The sequence below is a fragment of the Drosophila pseudoobscura genome, chromosome 2 (assembly GCF_009870125.1).
Source record: "Drosophila pseudoobscura strain MV-25-SWS-2005 chromosome 2, UCI_Dpse_MV25, whole genome shotgun sequence".
NCBI classification, from domain to species: domain Eukaryota; kingdom Metazoa; phylum Arthropoda; class Insecta; order Diptera; family Drosophilidae; genus Drosophila; species Drosophila pseudoobscura.
Genome location: NC_046679.1, coordinates 20,033,022 through 20,049,056, shown reverse-complemented (window position 1 = coordinate 20,049,056; position 16,035 = coordinate 20,033,022). Strand labels below are relative to the sequence as shown.

At 47.7% G+C, this 16,035-nt stretch overlaps 3 protein-coding genes across 3 annotated transcripts; 2 read left to right on the top strand and 1 right to left on the bottom strand.

The window, feature by feature from the left end:
* Nucleotides 1-2,356: 2,356 nt before the first annotated feature.
* E(spl)mdelta-HLH (Enhancer of split mdelta, helix-loop-helix) lies at nucleotides 2,357-3,494 on the top strand. Its single transcript, XM_001359135.5, has one exon. It carries the CDS (start codon nucleotides 2,668-2,670, stop codon nucleotides 3,232-3,234), a length of 567 nt encoding a protein of 188 aa, XP_001359172.1. The 5' UTR covers nucleotides 2,357-2,667; the 3' UTR covers nucleotides 3,235-3,494.
* A 1,889-nt stretch (nucleotides 3,495-5,383) lies between these two features.
* Nucleotides 5,384-6,493, top strand: E(spl)mgamma-HLH (Enhancer of split mgamma, helix-loop-helix). The gene has a single exon (XM_001359137.4). The coding sequence runs from the start codon at nucleotides 5,655-5,657 to the stop codon at nucleotides 6,297-6,299; it is 645 nt and encodes a 214-aa protein (XP_001359174.1). The 5' UTR covers nucleotides 5,384-5,654; the 3' UTR covers nucleotides 6,300-6,493.
* Nucleotides 6,494-11,066: 4,573 nt separating this feature from the next.
* E(spl)mbeta-HLH (Enhancer of split mbeta, helix-loop-helix) lies at nucleotides 11,067-12,062 on the bottom strand. The gene has a single exon (XM_001359141.4). It carries the CDS (start codon nucleotides 11,906-11,908, stop codon nucleotides 11,306-11,308), a length of 603 nt encoding a protein of 200 aa, XP_001359178.1. The 5' UTR covers nucleotides 11,909-12,062; the 3' UTR covers nucleotides 11,067-11,305.
* Between the last annotated feature and the right edge of the window lie 3,973 nt (nucleotides 12,063-16,035).

Here is a 16,035-nt window from a genome sequence, read left to right as displayed (position 1 = left end):
TGTGTGTTGCTATATGTGTATTTAACGAATATATATATATCTTTGTATATTACGGCCACTTAAAGATATTTATGAAATGTTAAAACCTCGAAATCTATCAATGTACAAGTATATCGAACAAAAATTCATTTACTTTCAATAAATCGTTTAAATGAATTTCATTAAATGTTTCTTAAACGCAAAGAGTCCTTTGTATAGGTCCTGTATTACGAGTTCTTACGCGTAAGAATACTTTACGATGGTTACTGGAAACCTGAAAGATATCTGGAATAGCCCTTGCATCATTTCGAATGCTTCATGAATATTAGGGAATATCAGTAATACGATTAATATATCTCGATATATTTAGATTTAGATCATTAAATATGAAATGTTCTCATTATCCTCATTTTGCAACCTCCATCTATTGACACAAATCGATTAATATCTTCTCTTAAAACTTATAATAATTTTTACAAAACCCTTAAAGAAATATTTGTTATTCCAGCTTCCATTCAAGTCCAAAGAATATTAATGCTTTGATTCTCTTCTAAGATAATGCTCCTTCGATATAAATTCTTTACAATCAATAGAGAGCAAATCCCGCATTGTTACGATTATGAATCACCCTCAGAAGATTATCCCCCTTTTTCAATCGTCTTCTTTCGATGTAAATTTCCGCAATTGAAATCTTTGTTTTTGCATATGGTGGGCTGTCTTGCCTTACTCATCCCGTCCCCAGAGACCCATATCAAAACAATTGCTCGCTGATGATCTCAGAAACCTCCCCCACGAAGAACTCTGTAAACGAAATGCATGAAATCAGTGCCATCAAATGTCAACTTTGTTGCAGTCCCCGATGTTCCGTTCCCGTTCCCGTTCTGTGTATGTTAACTTCTCGATTTCATGGATGCGATTGCAGCGACTACAACGACCCTCGGTCTTGTCTCACCTACCCTCGGCACTCGACCGAGCAGGTGATTTCGTCAATGGCCCAAAACCCAAGCAATCTCGCAAAATGCGCCAAACAAGTGTCACAGCTGACCGAGACTCGACCCGAGCAGGAGCGCGGCACAATCCCAATACTTGTGGGAATGCCTCAAGTAAACTTTCTCACGATGCACCAACCCAACATAGCATAACACAGAACCGAACCGAACCGAACCAAACCGAGCAGGGAAGAACACCGGCTGCTGGCATGGGTGGTGGTGGTGGTGGTGGTTGATGCGGTGGTTGCTCCGTGTCCGTAAGTGTAACGCAATGTCGCGCCAAAGAGGAAATGAGGTCTGTGTCTCTGCCTCTGCCGCTGCTTCTGCCTCAGCGACTGTGCGCCAAAAGGGAAGAGCACACACACACAGTCACAATGGCAGCGTCTCGATGAGATTGGCTCTGCTCTATGGCTTAAGTGAGGATGGCACGCATGGGGCACGGCGCGGCTCGTCGTCTCGGGTCGGGTCGGGGTTCGGATCGGTTCGCTTGCAAGCGTGCGAGGAGCAGGGAGAGCGTCGTGGCAGGCAGGTCGAGGTCATGTCGCCGTCGCTTCCCAGTTGGGATGTCGTGTGTGCGTGTGGTGCGCGCTGCTGGTGGTGGTGGTTGATGGTTCTGGGCCTCTGTCGGAGTCGTCGTCTTTCTTCTGGCTCTTTCTCCTCCCGGGGCTGTTGCGCCGGCGCACGGCATCAGCACGAGGGAGAGCGGCACCGAAAGAGAGTGAGCGAGTAGTCGCCCTGCTGAAGAACGTGTTATTGGGCCCTAGTCAATACACTTGAAGACATTTTTGGAAGGTGTATTGTTAGGAAAGGGTTCATAGAAAATATTATAAAAAGAGAATATCTATCTTTTTTCATTCGCTACATTTTGCCAAAGTTGAGGAAATATACAGAAAATAGTACTTTATATAGATATACATACATATATCATGCCTTAAAATATAATGATTATAGGGCTCAAAGCAATTTTTGATATTAAATGTATTCCAATTCCAATGGATGAACTTTGCTAAAAGGTATACCTGTTTTTTCCTTATGCGAGACAAACCTTATTTGAGTTTTAAGATAGTTTAGAAGGAAAATGGATGTCAGGAATATTTTTAAAATTTATTCATATGCCTATAGGAGTTTGAAGGTGATCACAATATTTATTAATATTTTCTTTTAATAGGAATATTTTCTGTAAAAAGTGAAGTTTTTTCTTCAGAAGTACAGTTAGGAACAACAAGATCCTTCACTGTTTCTCTCACTGTAGAGAGAGAGACAAAACGGCTTCCGCTCGATACCAATTTTTTTTTTAAATGTTGCACACGTGCAGCAGCGAATGAATCTTGCCACAAGCAGAGAGCCCAGTGCCACACAGACGACGCTGACGCCGACGCCGATGCCGATGCCAGTGCCGTCTCCGTCTCTGACCCGATTGATGCTTCGTTGTGATCGTCGATTGTGCGTGGTAGCAGTTAGGGGAGGATTTTGCAAGTGTATGGCACCGACGACGATGTTGCAGCTACAAAAAGGATCAGCTTACCTTGCGGCAAGATCATTTCTCAAGTGACTACCGTGCAGTGCAGAGCAGCAGCAGAAGAGCAGAAGCATCAACATCATCATCATCATCGCCATCGCCATCGCAGTTCAACGTGGATCATTTGCATTGCCCGCTTCAACTAAAATCAAACTTAAGGCCCCAACAAAAGCAATCACAATGGCAGTGCAGGGTCAGAGATTTATGACCAAGACGCAGCACTACCGCAAGGTGACCAAGCCACTGCTGGAGCGCAAGAGACGGGCCCGCATGAACCTGTACTTGGACGAGCTCAAAGACCTCATTGTGGATACGATGGACGCGCAGGGCGATCAGGTCAGCAAACTGGAGAAGGCCGACATACTGGAGCTGACCGTCAATTATCTAAAGACCCAGCAGCAGCAGCGCCTAGCCAGTCCATCGTCTCCATCTTCCACCTCCTCCTCCGCCTCCTCCCAGGTGAATTTTGACAAATTCCGGGCGGGCTATACCCAGGCCGCCTACGAGGTCTCGCACATTTTCTCCACCGTTCCTGGCTTGGATCTCAAGTTCGGCACACACCTGATGAAGCAGCTGGGACACCAGTTGAAGGACATGAAGGAGGAACTGGACACTCCCGACCTAAGCGAGGAGCCCGTCAATCTCTCCGACCGCAAGTCGGAGGAGCACCACCATGAAGAGCGGCCTACATCCCCTCCAGAGGACAACGACAACCCCAATGGCGAGGATGTCTGGCGACCCTGGTGAACCAACACCTAGCAACCACTCAACATTGAGAGCTTTACTACTCTGGATTTAGTTCGTAGGCCATAAAAGATACTCGTATTTAGAAACGATCCAAGTTTTCCAAGGTTTAGTGTAAACATTTGCCTCAGAATTGTACTTACAATAGCTATTACTATATGATATGATATGATGTGATGTTACTGTGATAGTTCTTAAGTTCGTATTTTGTATTTGATCTCCCATAGATGTATAGAAACACATTTATAAATATTTATAACTTATTTTATTAACCTAAACAAGAGCTTCCCCATTGATCTTCCACTTAGTTTTATTAAGGAAATACATTTTTTTCGTATACTTAACAACTACCATATGCTTTACACCATTTGTAATAATACAAATTTAAATAAATATTTAAAATAAAATAAAATAAAATTTAAAATGTATAATATTCAAAGGATTAGCCCCCCTGGGAAATGCTGACTGCTTATACTTGTTGCCTCATGTTGCAGTTGCATTCAATGCCACTAAGGCCACTTTGAGCAGGGGTTGCAGAGTTTCAAAAAGTATCTTAATAGTTTACTTTGATTGAAAGTTGGCATTTTTGCATTTATATTAATCAAAAGCTTCTAGAATCTCAAGGGACAGGGACAAGGACTATATAGGACACTGTCTTTGAATAGGTATTGTGATTATGACATAGCTTACGATTATCTTCAGCTCGATTTGGCATAAAACTTATAACAGTTCCAGTTACAGTCCCTGATTTGTATTAAAAAAAATAATTTATTACACAAACATAAAAAATGTACATAAATATAAATAATATACATAGATATTTATATAAAAATATATCGTATATCGTGCAAATTGATTGATAAAATCTATAACTAAGTTAAATATCATAACCAATGAGTCGTAAGCTTTTGTAGCTAGTACTCTAATACTTAATTATATTAATGTTTCATGGCCTAATAATAATAATAAACTTTACAACCGCAAAATTTGAATATTATCAGCATATATATTTCGATCAAAAAAATCCAATAAACCACTAATTAATTACAATCTTGGCATTCCATTCAATGATAATTATTTTAACCAGATGTACGATATTTTACCCTTTTAGTACTTCGATTTGCGATCAAGTTAGGATCACCCAAGAAGATACAATAATCACCCCTCATTAAATGGTTCCTCGTCCAACCCTCTCACAAAAAACCCCTTCAACCCATTCGCATTTAAAGCTCCCAGTGACTCAACCCAATTACAATCCCCACCGCAGTGCAGTGTAAGGCATGACAATCGATTACAAAAGTCCTGGAACGCGTACAACTTACAGCCGAAAGTGTGTCCACCGCGAGCCACACGCGAGCAGCGCTCCAGGAGCAGCATCGCTTGGCCCCTTTTACAGAGCAGAGGCAGCGCCTCAGCAGAGATCAGGGATCGGGTCAACGGGGGAAGGAGCAACGGCAGAATGGAACGGGAAAGTCGAACGAACACACATTAAGCACACTCGACGCACACGAGCAATGTTCCCACAGGATCGGATCGGGATCATAGCAGCCGACCAACAAGTGCAGGATGCCTCGGCCTCGGCCTCTGCCTCTGCCTCGGCACGAATACGATCCAAGGTGGAATGCCAACAGTAAACAGGAAGTTGTCGACGAATCGCAACGCCCCATCCCCCCATCCGTGTATCCCTATCGGAGCCGTGGGAACTCCGAGACGAGACCTAAATGAGATGGCATAAAGCAAGCAGTTCATTATCCTTCTGCTCGCCTCGACATTTGTGTATGGGTATAGTCAAATCATAACACACAAATCTAGAAACGGCAGCTGTTCCTGCCTGCAAATTCCCATGCTCGAGTCCGAGTCCGAGTACGAGTACGAGTATGAAACCATGCCCATATCCATCCAGGGCCAAGCCCCTGACTACGAATATGCTCATGCTCCGTTGCTCTTTCGGGGCAGGTGAGCGAATCGAGCGAGCGAGCATATTGGTGTGAGAAACCGAGGAGGAAAGTGTTTCCCACGGTTCCAAGCACACACAATGCGAAACGATCCTTGCAGCGATCCTGCTCCCTTAACCGTTGATAAGGGTGCCCTGGCCAGACCCCGAATCGGGGACGGTGACGGGGACGGGGACGGGGACAAGGCAACAATAAGAAAGCGGACAAACAATAAGAAGCAGCCTCAAGAAGCGGAAGGGCGACCAACCCTCATGCCAGCACACGCTTCGCTCCGTCCCGCTCTGCCCGACACGAAATGCCAGCACAGGGGCCCAGCCAGCACACACGAGATCCCTGGATCATGGGGGTTGTTTCTGGCCAGCTATAAAAGCCAGGGCCAGGGCCGGCAGACAGCACACAACGTCTTCAGCCGTCGGAGCAGCCACAGCTCAAAAGAACAAACATTACAACGAAGGAACATATCCAAAAATGTCGTCGTCACAAATATCGGAAATGTCCAAGACCTATCAGTACCGCAAGGTGATGAAGCCTATGCTGGAGAGGAAGCGTCGGGCACGCATCAACAAGTGCCTGGACGAGCTGAAGGATCTGATGGTGGCCACGCTGGAGTCGGAGGGCGAGCACGTCACTCGCCTGGAAAAAGCCGACATTCTCGAGCTAACAGTCACCCACCTCCAAAAGATGAAGGAGAAGCGCCAGCACAAGCGCGCCACCGGCGACGAGAGCCTCAGTCCGGCCGAGGGATTCCGCTCCGGCTACATCCATGCCGTCAACGAGGTCTCCCGCTCCCTGTCCCATCTGCCCGGCATGAATGTCAGCCTGGGCACCCAACTGATGACACATCTGGGACAGCGCCTCAATCAGCTGCAGCCCGCCGTCAAGGAGGCTCTTCCCATCACCGCTCCACTCTCCGTGCACATCGCCAGCCGGGACGCCTACTCCGTGCCCATCTCGCCCGTCTCCAGCTTTGCCGGCAGCCCCAACTCCAGTCTCGCCAGCAGCGAGCGTCTGGGCAGTGCCTCCCTACTCACCACCTGCTCCTCCATTGATGTCACAAAAATGGAACTGGAGGTCGACAGCGAGGATGAGGAGAATGTCTGGCGGCCCTGGTAGAGAGCACCTCCAGGAACACTGAAAGAGAGAGAGAAAGAAAAGAACGATTTAGAAAGTAAAAGTCTTCCGAGTCAATGGACCAACTCCATTGACTCTCCACCACTTACTTTTAAGAACGCACACAAAGCTTTAGATGGGACGCACAGTTCACGTGATAAATACTATTAACAAATAATAATAAATTATATAGCTAAAATTGAAAGATCACGACTTTTTCCTTCTACTATTTACCCGACATTTCAGTGATTCATTTTTCGGGGAATGCAAATAAGCATGGTCGGTAGACCCACTATCCAATTGGTCAGGCACACCCATCTATAAGAAATGCCCGATAATTTGCTCTGCCTGCGGTTTTGTGGCGGAAATACTCATAGACCTAGCAATCGCCGAATCGCCTGGAGAATTTCTAGTTTTCCACACCGAATCGTCGTGAATGCTGCCTGGCTCATCTCCCCATAGATGGACTCACAGAAGATCGGAGACAAAAGAAAGCGAAAACAATGCCAAGGCCAAAACAAGAAAATTAAGCAGAAGAAGAGGCAGAAGCAGAGAAAGAGAAAGAGGAGAAAGAACACAAAGTCGAGACTACTACTGACAGCCACAGTTGCGTTGCCCCTTGAACACGTGTGCCTACAATAAGCGGAGGTAACACAAAAAATTAGAGACTTATCTCAGCGTGTCTAATCGAGTTACGACAATGTCGCTCAGACTTAGCCCAGAGAAGAGGAACAGCCCGAAAAGAAGTATCAGAGAAGAGATGGAGGAGACCCGAAAAGGGACCGAGTCATCATTCATCCCATATCCATCCTGATTTCGTTTCTCCTTTATTCGATGTGGCCATTCGACTAGAAAATCGCCCCGCACAATGGTCAAGGCGAGCTACGGCTTCGGCTACATAATTGCTTTGAGATCAGGTAAATGAGTGTCTTGCCCTAGGGCAACTTTGGGATGGAGCCCGGGACAGGATATCACTTTTTAGTGTTGGGCTTGGGATCGAGTTTGGGTTTTTTTTTTTCGTTTTTGATTCGGCCTGACCCAGCATCATTTGGTTATCTGTGTGTGCCAAGACCAGTAGCCGGTCCCCAGACGCCTCTGTCTTAACCATCGATTGCTGGCTGGCAGGCAAGGCCATGACGAGAGGAATAGTCAACCAGATAAATATCAGGGATGCCGTAGGTCCAGGGATGGCCTAAATTAAACGAAACTAAATTTATAGATTTAAAATCCGTGAATGTGATTAAATTTTGTATGGGATCTAAGCATCCAAAGGATGTAATAAATTAACAGAAACTTAAACACTTAGAGAGATTTATCCTACGATAATTATCTGTCGATTTGTTGGAATAACTTATATGAACCTTAATCCTTTTATTTCATATCTTTACCGCTATGTAAATTGTAATCAATAAAAAGAAGCTTTTAATCAGATAAACGATCTGTTAATTGAGTGAAACTCAATGTAGATCATCTCCATAGGATCATCTCTGTAACAGTTCCAAACGACTTGAACTTTCCCTTTGACATCTCCCTTAAGATCCAAACGAAATCTTAACTCATTTTTAAACCGTGTCCATCCCTAGATGATCCGATCAGAGCCATCACACAGTTGGCAAGACAATAAGCGGAACAGCACCAGCCATGCATACACGAGACCCACATACTCGTATTTACGTACGACAATGGACAATAAGAAAATAAAAATATGGCTATATGGATATATAGGAATCGCACCCAAAATGCCAAAAGGAAATGCATGCAGAGGCAGGCAACACAAAAGATACTTAATCTTATAGGTAAACCCGATGAATGATGAACGAATGGCGGCGACGTAACGTAACCGAACCCCGATCCAGCTCGATCGAGCGCTCGAACGCAAGCCCAAGTCATTAAAAACTACAATACACAAACTGCATACGAATCACTCCAGCCAGGCAGAGGACGACAACCAAGACGGTGTCGGAGGTGGAGAAGGGTCTCCTCTCGCACACACGCAAATGGATTGAAGGGCCCAGTCAGTCAGTCAGGGACAGGAGTAGGGGCAGGGAACCGGAGCCAAGTACAAAAACAAAACAAAAAAGAAATATCAGAAGCGAAGATCGTGAGAAAATGGTTTGGAACGTGGTTCTCACACGATCGACACACCTGCCCTTTTTTATGTGTATGTGTGTCTGCTGCAAGCCAAAAGACAGAGAGGGAGATCCGCTCTGTGTGGACGTACCTCTGTGTGTACGAGTATTTTTACGAATTCAAGATACAAGACCACTTACGGGCAAGATCACGACCGACCGACCAAGTAGAAGAGTGGCTGGAGACCAAACTGCGCCTGCGCCTGCGACTGCGCCTGCGCATGAGCCGGAGACGAGGCCCGAGCCTAGCCAGCGATCGACATGAAAGAGAAAAGCAGCGTGCGGTAAGTGTGCGGCGACGTCGTCGCAGTCTCAGTCGCAGTCGCAGTCCCTGTCTCAGTCTCAGTCGAATGGTTGTGCATTGGCCAACATTGTAATGACTGTGGACACACGATCGTTAAGAGCGCGCCGTGTGATGTGGACAAAAGGGGTTTACTTCGGGCTGGGATCGGTTGGGTTAGGAGGTGGCCCGGCCGGCCGGCCGGCCGGTCGGTTGGCCCGCGGTGCGGCGCATGCGTCGCTGTTTTGTTGAACGAACTCAATTTAGTTGGTTTATGACCAAAAAGCGAGAGCGAGTGAGATGGGAACGTAGATGGTTATAGAGATGGAGATGGACTCTCGGAGTTGAGAGTAGGAATGGGAATGGGAGTTGGAGAGGCACCCAACCACACTTATATGGTGTGCTATTGACTCTGTAATATCTTTAATATGGGATGTTGTTACACTACATTGGCACACGCTCTGGCTGCCACTGGACAAGCTGCCCACAGCTTTTGATAGTGTGTCCCTCCCTCCCTCCCTCCCTCTCCCTCTCTCTCTCTCTCTCTCTTTCTATCTGTCCGTGTGTTTGTGTGTGTTTTGAGATGTTGGGATGCTGTTGAGTTGGATCTGGAGGCTGGGTTTTGAGGCACGAGCATCCTCAGACCATTCCCAGGCCGGTTTCCGCCGATGCCGCTCCTCTCCTGCATTAAGTGGTGGTCTTGCGTTTACTTTAATATGGCTGCATTAACTTTTGCGGCGTGTGTATTATGACTGAAGTAGGTGGCCGGACCCGCAGTGAATTGGGGCGGGGGCCTTGGGGGCCCACTGCCACACAGAGGTCACGTGATGTATGATGTGTGCGCCGTACTGTACTTTCCTGTTACAGATTTTGGCCCGGCTCGGAGCTCGGAAGCGAGATCTTTGACTTTTGTTAATTTATTGAGGATCGCAGAGTATTAATGAAAATAAATCCCTCTTAGGGATGATATACTTTGGAATTAATTTGCCAATATCTATCAAAATCTGTATATGATTATGTACATACCTATTAATCTTACTTACGATGTCAGCTCTAGGTAGATCTCATTTAAAGATCTCATACTTTTGAACTCATATTTTAATTGGTCTTCAGACTGAACGAATAGGCCTAGACGGTGTGATCGGTTTCAGCTGTGATAAATCACTTTGCAAAGAAGATCATCATATAATGATCAATAGGAAACTCCTTTGAACAACCCTAATGGCCGGATCCAAGGTTTATATGTATCTGCAATCAACCCTCTATCTCAAAGCAACGTATCGTCAAACTATCTTCCATCACAAAGTAGATCACACATTTCGGCCGACTACCGTTGAAGCTCATAAATAACTGTTTTGGGCCCGACAAAATGAAGAAGAGCTGCCAAAACCCCCAATCTATGTCTCGATGACTTGGTTTCCATGCCAAAAGTTACGTGACTAATCACATTTTCTGAAGATTAACAGCAATCAGCGACAGCTTGAACGGTCGGTCCCGTCCACGGCTTGAGCCGGGTCGGTCTAGTAAGTAGTCATCATCATAGTTGTCCGCCAGACAAAAGCGTTGAGACTGAAGTTCCGTAATCGAACCTCACTCAGGCGCACACATACTCTCACGAGGTAGACCCACACACAGTGAAGTTTTAAGTGCCGAGACGGTCGCGGTCGCGGGCTTAATTTGCAATGTCTGACCGGACTGACCGTCCGTCCCGTCATCTGTCCATCTGTCCGCGAGTTCGACCGGCCCCGGCGCATGTGCCAAGCGGTCAAGCGCAGTTAAAGCTGTCAAAGCCATAGTCAAACCACAATGGCAGGCCACAGTGCGGAGGCATTGACAGGCGAGCCGCGGTTCTCACACTCGAATACGAGTACGAGCCTGAGCCTCATAATAAATGACGTTTCCTAGAACTGACTTTTTGCTTTATTTTTATTATTTAATTGCGACAGAGACAGCGCCGGCGCAAATCGCCGGTCGCCCTCCACCCGTCTTCGCCAAGTTCCAGCCCGCAGCTGAGTGGAGCGGATCGGGCCATAATGAGGCCAACCAACGAGAGCTGGAGACCCAGAGCCAGAGCCAGACTGAAAGGCAAAGGCAAACGCAGACGACGAGTCTGATGGAGGACGGACACTGAGTCCGAGTGTGGGAAAATATTTAGCGACTTCCGGCTGCGGTCTGGTCTGTGAATCGGCCTGCCATGGAGTTTATCTCAAAGTATTTGGTTTCTGGTTTATTTTTTTTTATTCGGTTGGTTTGCGGTCGAACGCCTCCGGAAAGGCTTCGCCGATGAATGAGAAGATTGTGCAACTGAATCACTTTCGATGCAGTAAAAGGAAGAAGACAATATTTTTGGGAGCAATTTTGATTTTTATTTCGATTTCAATTAAATTCTCTCAATAATAGGGCGACGCCCGCTATCCATAGCCCGGATGCAGGGCTCTCTCGGAGAGCGGCGTCTGAGCAGCAGCGGTGGGAACATATTGGCTGCGCGGTTCCATTCCAGCGCAGTACTACCAATGACCTCTCGGTTCAGCTGGCGCTCAGTTGGGTTGAGTTGAGAAGGCCTTCCTCTTGAAGGCGAATCCAGAATGCTTCTTCACCGCTCACCAAGGACGCCACATGGGACCAGAGGTGGAGCTGGCCTCGCTGGGAGCCGGGCTGCAGGTGCCGCTCTCCAGGCTGCCGCATTCCGACGGAGGCGGCGTGACCAGGGCGGCGTCATCCACACCCGAGACTGGGGTCTGGAGCGGCACACCCATGCCAATGGGCAGAGTAGGCACCACCACTTGCAGATAGTTGAGACGATGGCCCAGATGACTCATCAGCTGTGTGCCGAGATCGACGGTAACACCGGGAACGGCAGCCAAAGTCTTGGATACCTCGTTGGCTGCATGTACGTAGCCGGCGCGGAAGCTCTCTGCGATGCTCAGCTTGGAGTCCGCGGAGGAGGCACTGGGCGACACACTGCTGCTCAGGCGCAGCTGCTTCTGGGCCCGCAGCTTCTTCATGTGCTCGACGGTCAGCTCGAGGATGTCGGCCTTCTCCAGGCGTGTGATGTGCTCCCCCTCCTGGGTGAGGCACTCCACCATAATGTCTTTCAGCTCGTCCAGGCACTTGTTGATGCGCGCCCGACGCTTCCTCTCCAGCATGGGCTTCATCACCTTGCGGTACTGATAGGTCTTGGACATTTCCATCTCCAGCACCATGGTGATCACTGTCTTTGTTGAATGAATGAAACTCGCGTAATCCACAGAAAATAGCGTTCCACTTGGAGTGTCTGTCGACTCGGTTTGGGCGATCTGTGTGCACGCAGCGGAGTCGGAGCTTTGAATGATTCAGCTGGCAGCGAGGGCTCGGCTTTATATAGGCTCGGCTGTGGCCAGACCGGGATGTGAGTGCGAGCGAGATACTCGTTTTGCCTCGTGCGCGGCCTGCTGCTGTTGCCAGAGTGGTGCCAGCGGTGCGGTGGTGGTGGTGGCTTCTGTTTTTTTTTGCTTTTGTTGCTTTTCCCTGTGTGTGTGTGAGGGCAATAAAATGACTTGAGCTGCGGCTGCGCCCTCCTCTTGCTCTTGCCTTCTCTGTCTCTCTCTCGCACCCCGCAGTCTCTTTATCTTTGTAAGTGGTGTGTGTGTGTGTGTGATTGTTATACCGTGGGAAACTGTTTCGCAGCCGATTTCCACGACGGCGATGACGACGGCTGGCCTGACTTCTTCTGATTGTGCATGCTTGGGGTCTTGTACGATCCCTCTGTCTGTCCGGGTGTCTGGCCGTCCGTCCTTACTGACGGCCCGCCTTAAGAGCTGCCTCGCGCAGAGCCCGCTTCCAAGTCGATCCGATCCGATGCGACGCGACGCGACGCGACTCGGCAGCCAAGCGAGCACATGCCTTCCATCCATAACAAGATGTTTGCATTTCAATTCATTTGTATGGTCGGTCCGGCCCGGTCTCTGGTCTCGCTGGTCTCTGGTCTTGGTCTCTGTCTCTCTTGCCATGTGCCTTCACTTCACCCTTTTGCAGTAGCTTATGGCACGCTGATAATTGTGGAATCGTCATCGGGGCAGAGCGCATTTTTGTTGTGGTCTCTCTTGGTCTCTTCGGTCGGTGGTCGGTGGTCGGTGGTTGTGTGTTATTTTTTTTAACGCTTTATGGATCATTGATTGGATCGTGGTAGTCGTGGGTTTCGTGGGACGAGCATTACGCTTTTCGTTTACATGATTATTCTTGATTGTCGGTTTGGCTTTGGCTACGGGTATGGGTATGGGTATGGGTATGGGTTTGGGTTCGGCTTCGGTCTGGGCCTCTGCTCTTGAGCCTCTTGGGTCGTCGCTCGCTTCTATTTGTAGACAATTACCATCTTGACTCTGGGACCCGACTCTATGCCCTGTGCTCTGACTGGGAACGATCGGTTCGGCATCGGCATCGACGTGTGCGCGAAAGTCAGTTACAATCGATCGATGGTATGGTTGTTGTTTTTGTTGTATGTGGCCCCGTGGTTGTTGTTAGCACACGCTATAAATGTTATGGCTCGTGGGGTGTTTCAGGCATTTGGCACGTCACGAATGCGCTATATGATGTGTGCGATATATATTTAGCACATGGAATACCTATTTATAGCGCTAGCTTCAGGACAGGTACTATGATTCATCCACAGTATACAAATACGGAAGAGCGTAGATACCGACACTCATCAGCCGGCTATCTCTCAGCATCTCTGACACATCTAAGAGCATCTAAGCTGAGCTCAGATTTCACAATACTTAATTAGAAGTGGCCACGATGACGAAGATACGTTGCCGTGGATCCCATTCAAGATGACACGAGCTCGGCTCATCGACACACAAATAATAAAAAACAGCAACAACTGGGGATACGGACTAAAGCAAATAAAGCAAAAACACACAAAAAAAGGCAACATATGAGACAAATTAAGATTGCCTCTCGACGCATTCCCAATGAGCTACAGTTAACAACAATAGTCGTACCTGTAAGCGGGCCAGCACAATCAGTTAACAACTTATCTAACCGAATCGTTTTGTCAGCCGCTACGGGACCGTTAAACGGCCGATGTCAAAAAGCTGAATGCTCCGGAAATGGCTAATTGGACATTATCTGCTGACAGTGTTGGAAAGTGTTGGCTATAGTAGTAGCAGGGAGGGGTTGGGAGGTTGACGGCCTTGTGTTTTTTGAGGGTTGGTAATGGGAATCGTAATGGATTGTTCTACAACGGTAGCGATCCCGATAATTGGTCCCCTTTTGTAATGTTTTACAACAATAATTTGTTCAGAGATAAGTAATGATAAAATAAATGTAAAATACTTGCAATCTATATAGCACATAATTAAGTTCTCCATAGCTGAACTTGTTTTCAATCACTGCTAAATCTTTCCATCATTAATACCAATTGGAACAATTACGAAAGTTGTCGGACCAGCACGTGCCCTTAATGGACTAATTTATAAGTTACAATAGATTTTAATTTGCTGTATCATACGTCCCCTAATTGGACAGAAACATACCCTTAATTTGTTCTGAAGAAATGTACGTAACTTATAGAGAGACAGGTTCCTCAAGACCATGCCTCATGACTCATGCCTCATCATCGTCAGATTTCGCAAGATTGTGCAAAGCGAATGTGTAGCGCATATCCTGAAGTCGTTCAAGACCAACTGGAATTTATACACCCAATCATCCACACACACACGCACACGAACAGGCACACAGAAAGAGCAGAGTACCCAGCGAAGACCTCATTTCTCTCGCTTTATTATTTCTCATTTTATGTATTCCTTTTTTTGTTGCTTTTCTGTTAAACAATTTTTTTTATCGATGGCATACGCACGCGCGAATTTCAGTGCCCCCGCTGAGCCGGCAGCGACCAACATTTGGGGCCCCCGATCGCCGCCGCCACACAGATGTGGAGAGGGAAGGAGTCGGTGGAGCAGCAGCAGCAGCGGCAGCAGCAGCACGAGAGCGTGCAAAGCTCAGAGACCCAGAGATACAGCAACAACCACACACAACTGTAGCGTGTTGTTGAATTAATTTATATCCAACAGTGCGCTTTCAACTTTATTGCGCCGCGAAAAGCAACCAGCCCCAGTCCCAGCCCCAGCCACAGCCAGCCGCCAGCCGCCAGCGATCCCCCCCGCAAGCCCACACACACCAGCATGAGGCACACACAGATACACACCGAGACAGCTCCGGACCGTGGGAAACAAACTCGTGCCAGTCGTTTCATTGCTGTCAAATAATATCTTGATGGGGATCAACTTGAAAAGATTGGTTGGGGCTTGGGCTGGGACTGCGGACTGGGGACTGGGGCTCGGGTCTCTGTCTCTGACTCTGGCTCGTTGCCGCCGCCGCTGCCGCTGCTGCTGCTGCTGCTGGTCGCTGTTTAGGATGCGGTCGACGCTTTTGTTTTTTTTTCCACTCTTTTTTTTGTATTTTTTTAGATCTCTTTTTTAATGCTTTACACATTTGTTCGTCATACCCGAGCGTTAAGTATGTGGAGAGGGTATGCCAGTGATGGTATGAGTGTGTATCCATGTTGGCATTGGCATCTCGTGGTGTGGTGTATGTAAAGATCCAAAAACCGAGAAACCAGTTTGCCATCCGCCAAAGCTGCTGCTGCTGCTGCTGGGATGCCGACACATACTCCGCTCTCTGTTCGGAGATCACATGAAAGACCCGGCACACCTCCTACTGCAGTCGCAGTCCCAGTCCCCAGTTGTAGGCCCCTCCCACTCCCATGGCCCCCCCCGGGTTGTGAATGGCTCTGAGGAGCCTCCGCCTGCTTTTATGCACTGTTTGTTGTGTATACACGGTCGAGGCACTTGGCACGTTGCCCATTATCTTGCCACAGACTGAAGCGGAGTAGGAGATGGAGATGGAGACTGGAGAGCTGGAGCTGGAACTGGAACTGGCACTGGGCTTGACTGCTGGGGCTTGAGGCTTTTATTTTTTTCTGAAGATTTTCGAGTGCATATATCATATTACCACCACCAGCATCACCATCAGCATCTCAGCAGAACGGAGATGCATCATCATCATCCCCCCTCGAAGTGTAAACTGTCAATGCCCCCTTGACAGGAGGCCCCGTCCTGATAAGGGGAGCAGTGCTATCCTCCCTTTCCCTTGCGCACTTTAGATTCTGATTTCACATAAACATTGCCAGCTTCGCTTCTCTTGACGGGGGTCCAATCTGTTCCATCCATTAGCCTCACAGATAAGTAAAAGACCATAAAAAACGAGCCGTCCCTCTATGAAGAAGATCCCTCCTATAAAGAAGGTCCAACCAACTCCCCTACCCAATTGCCGAGTCATTAAAATGTATCTC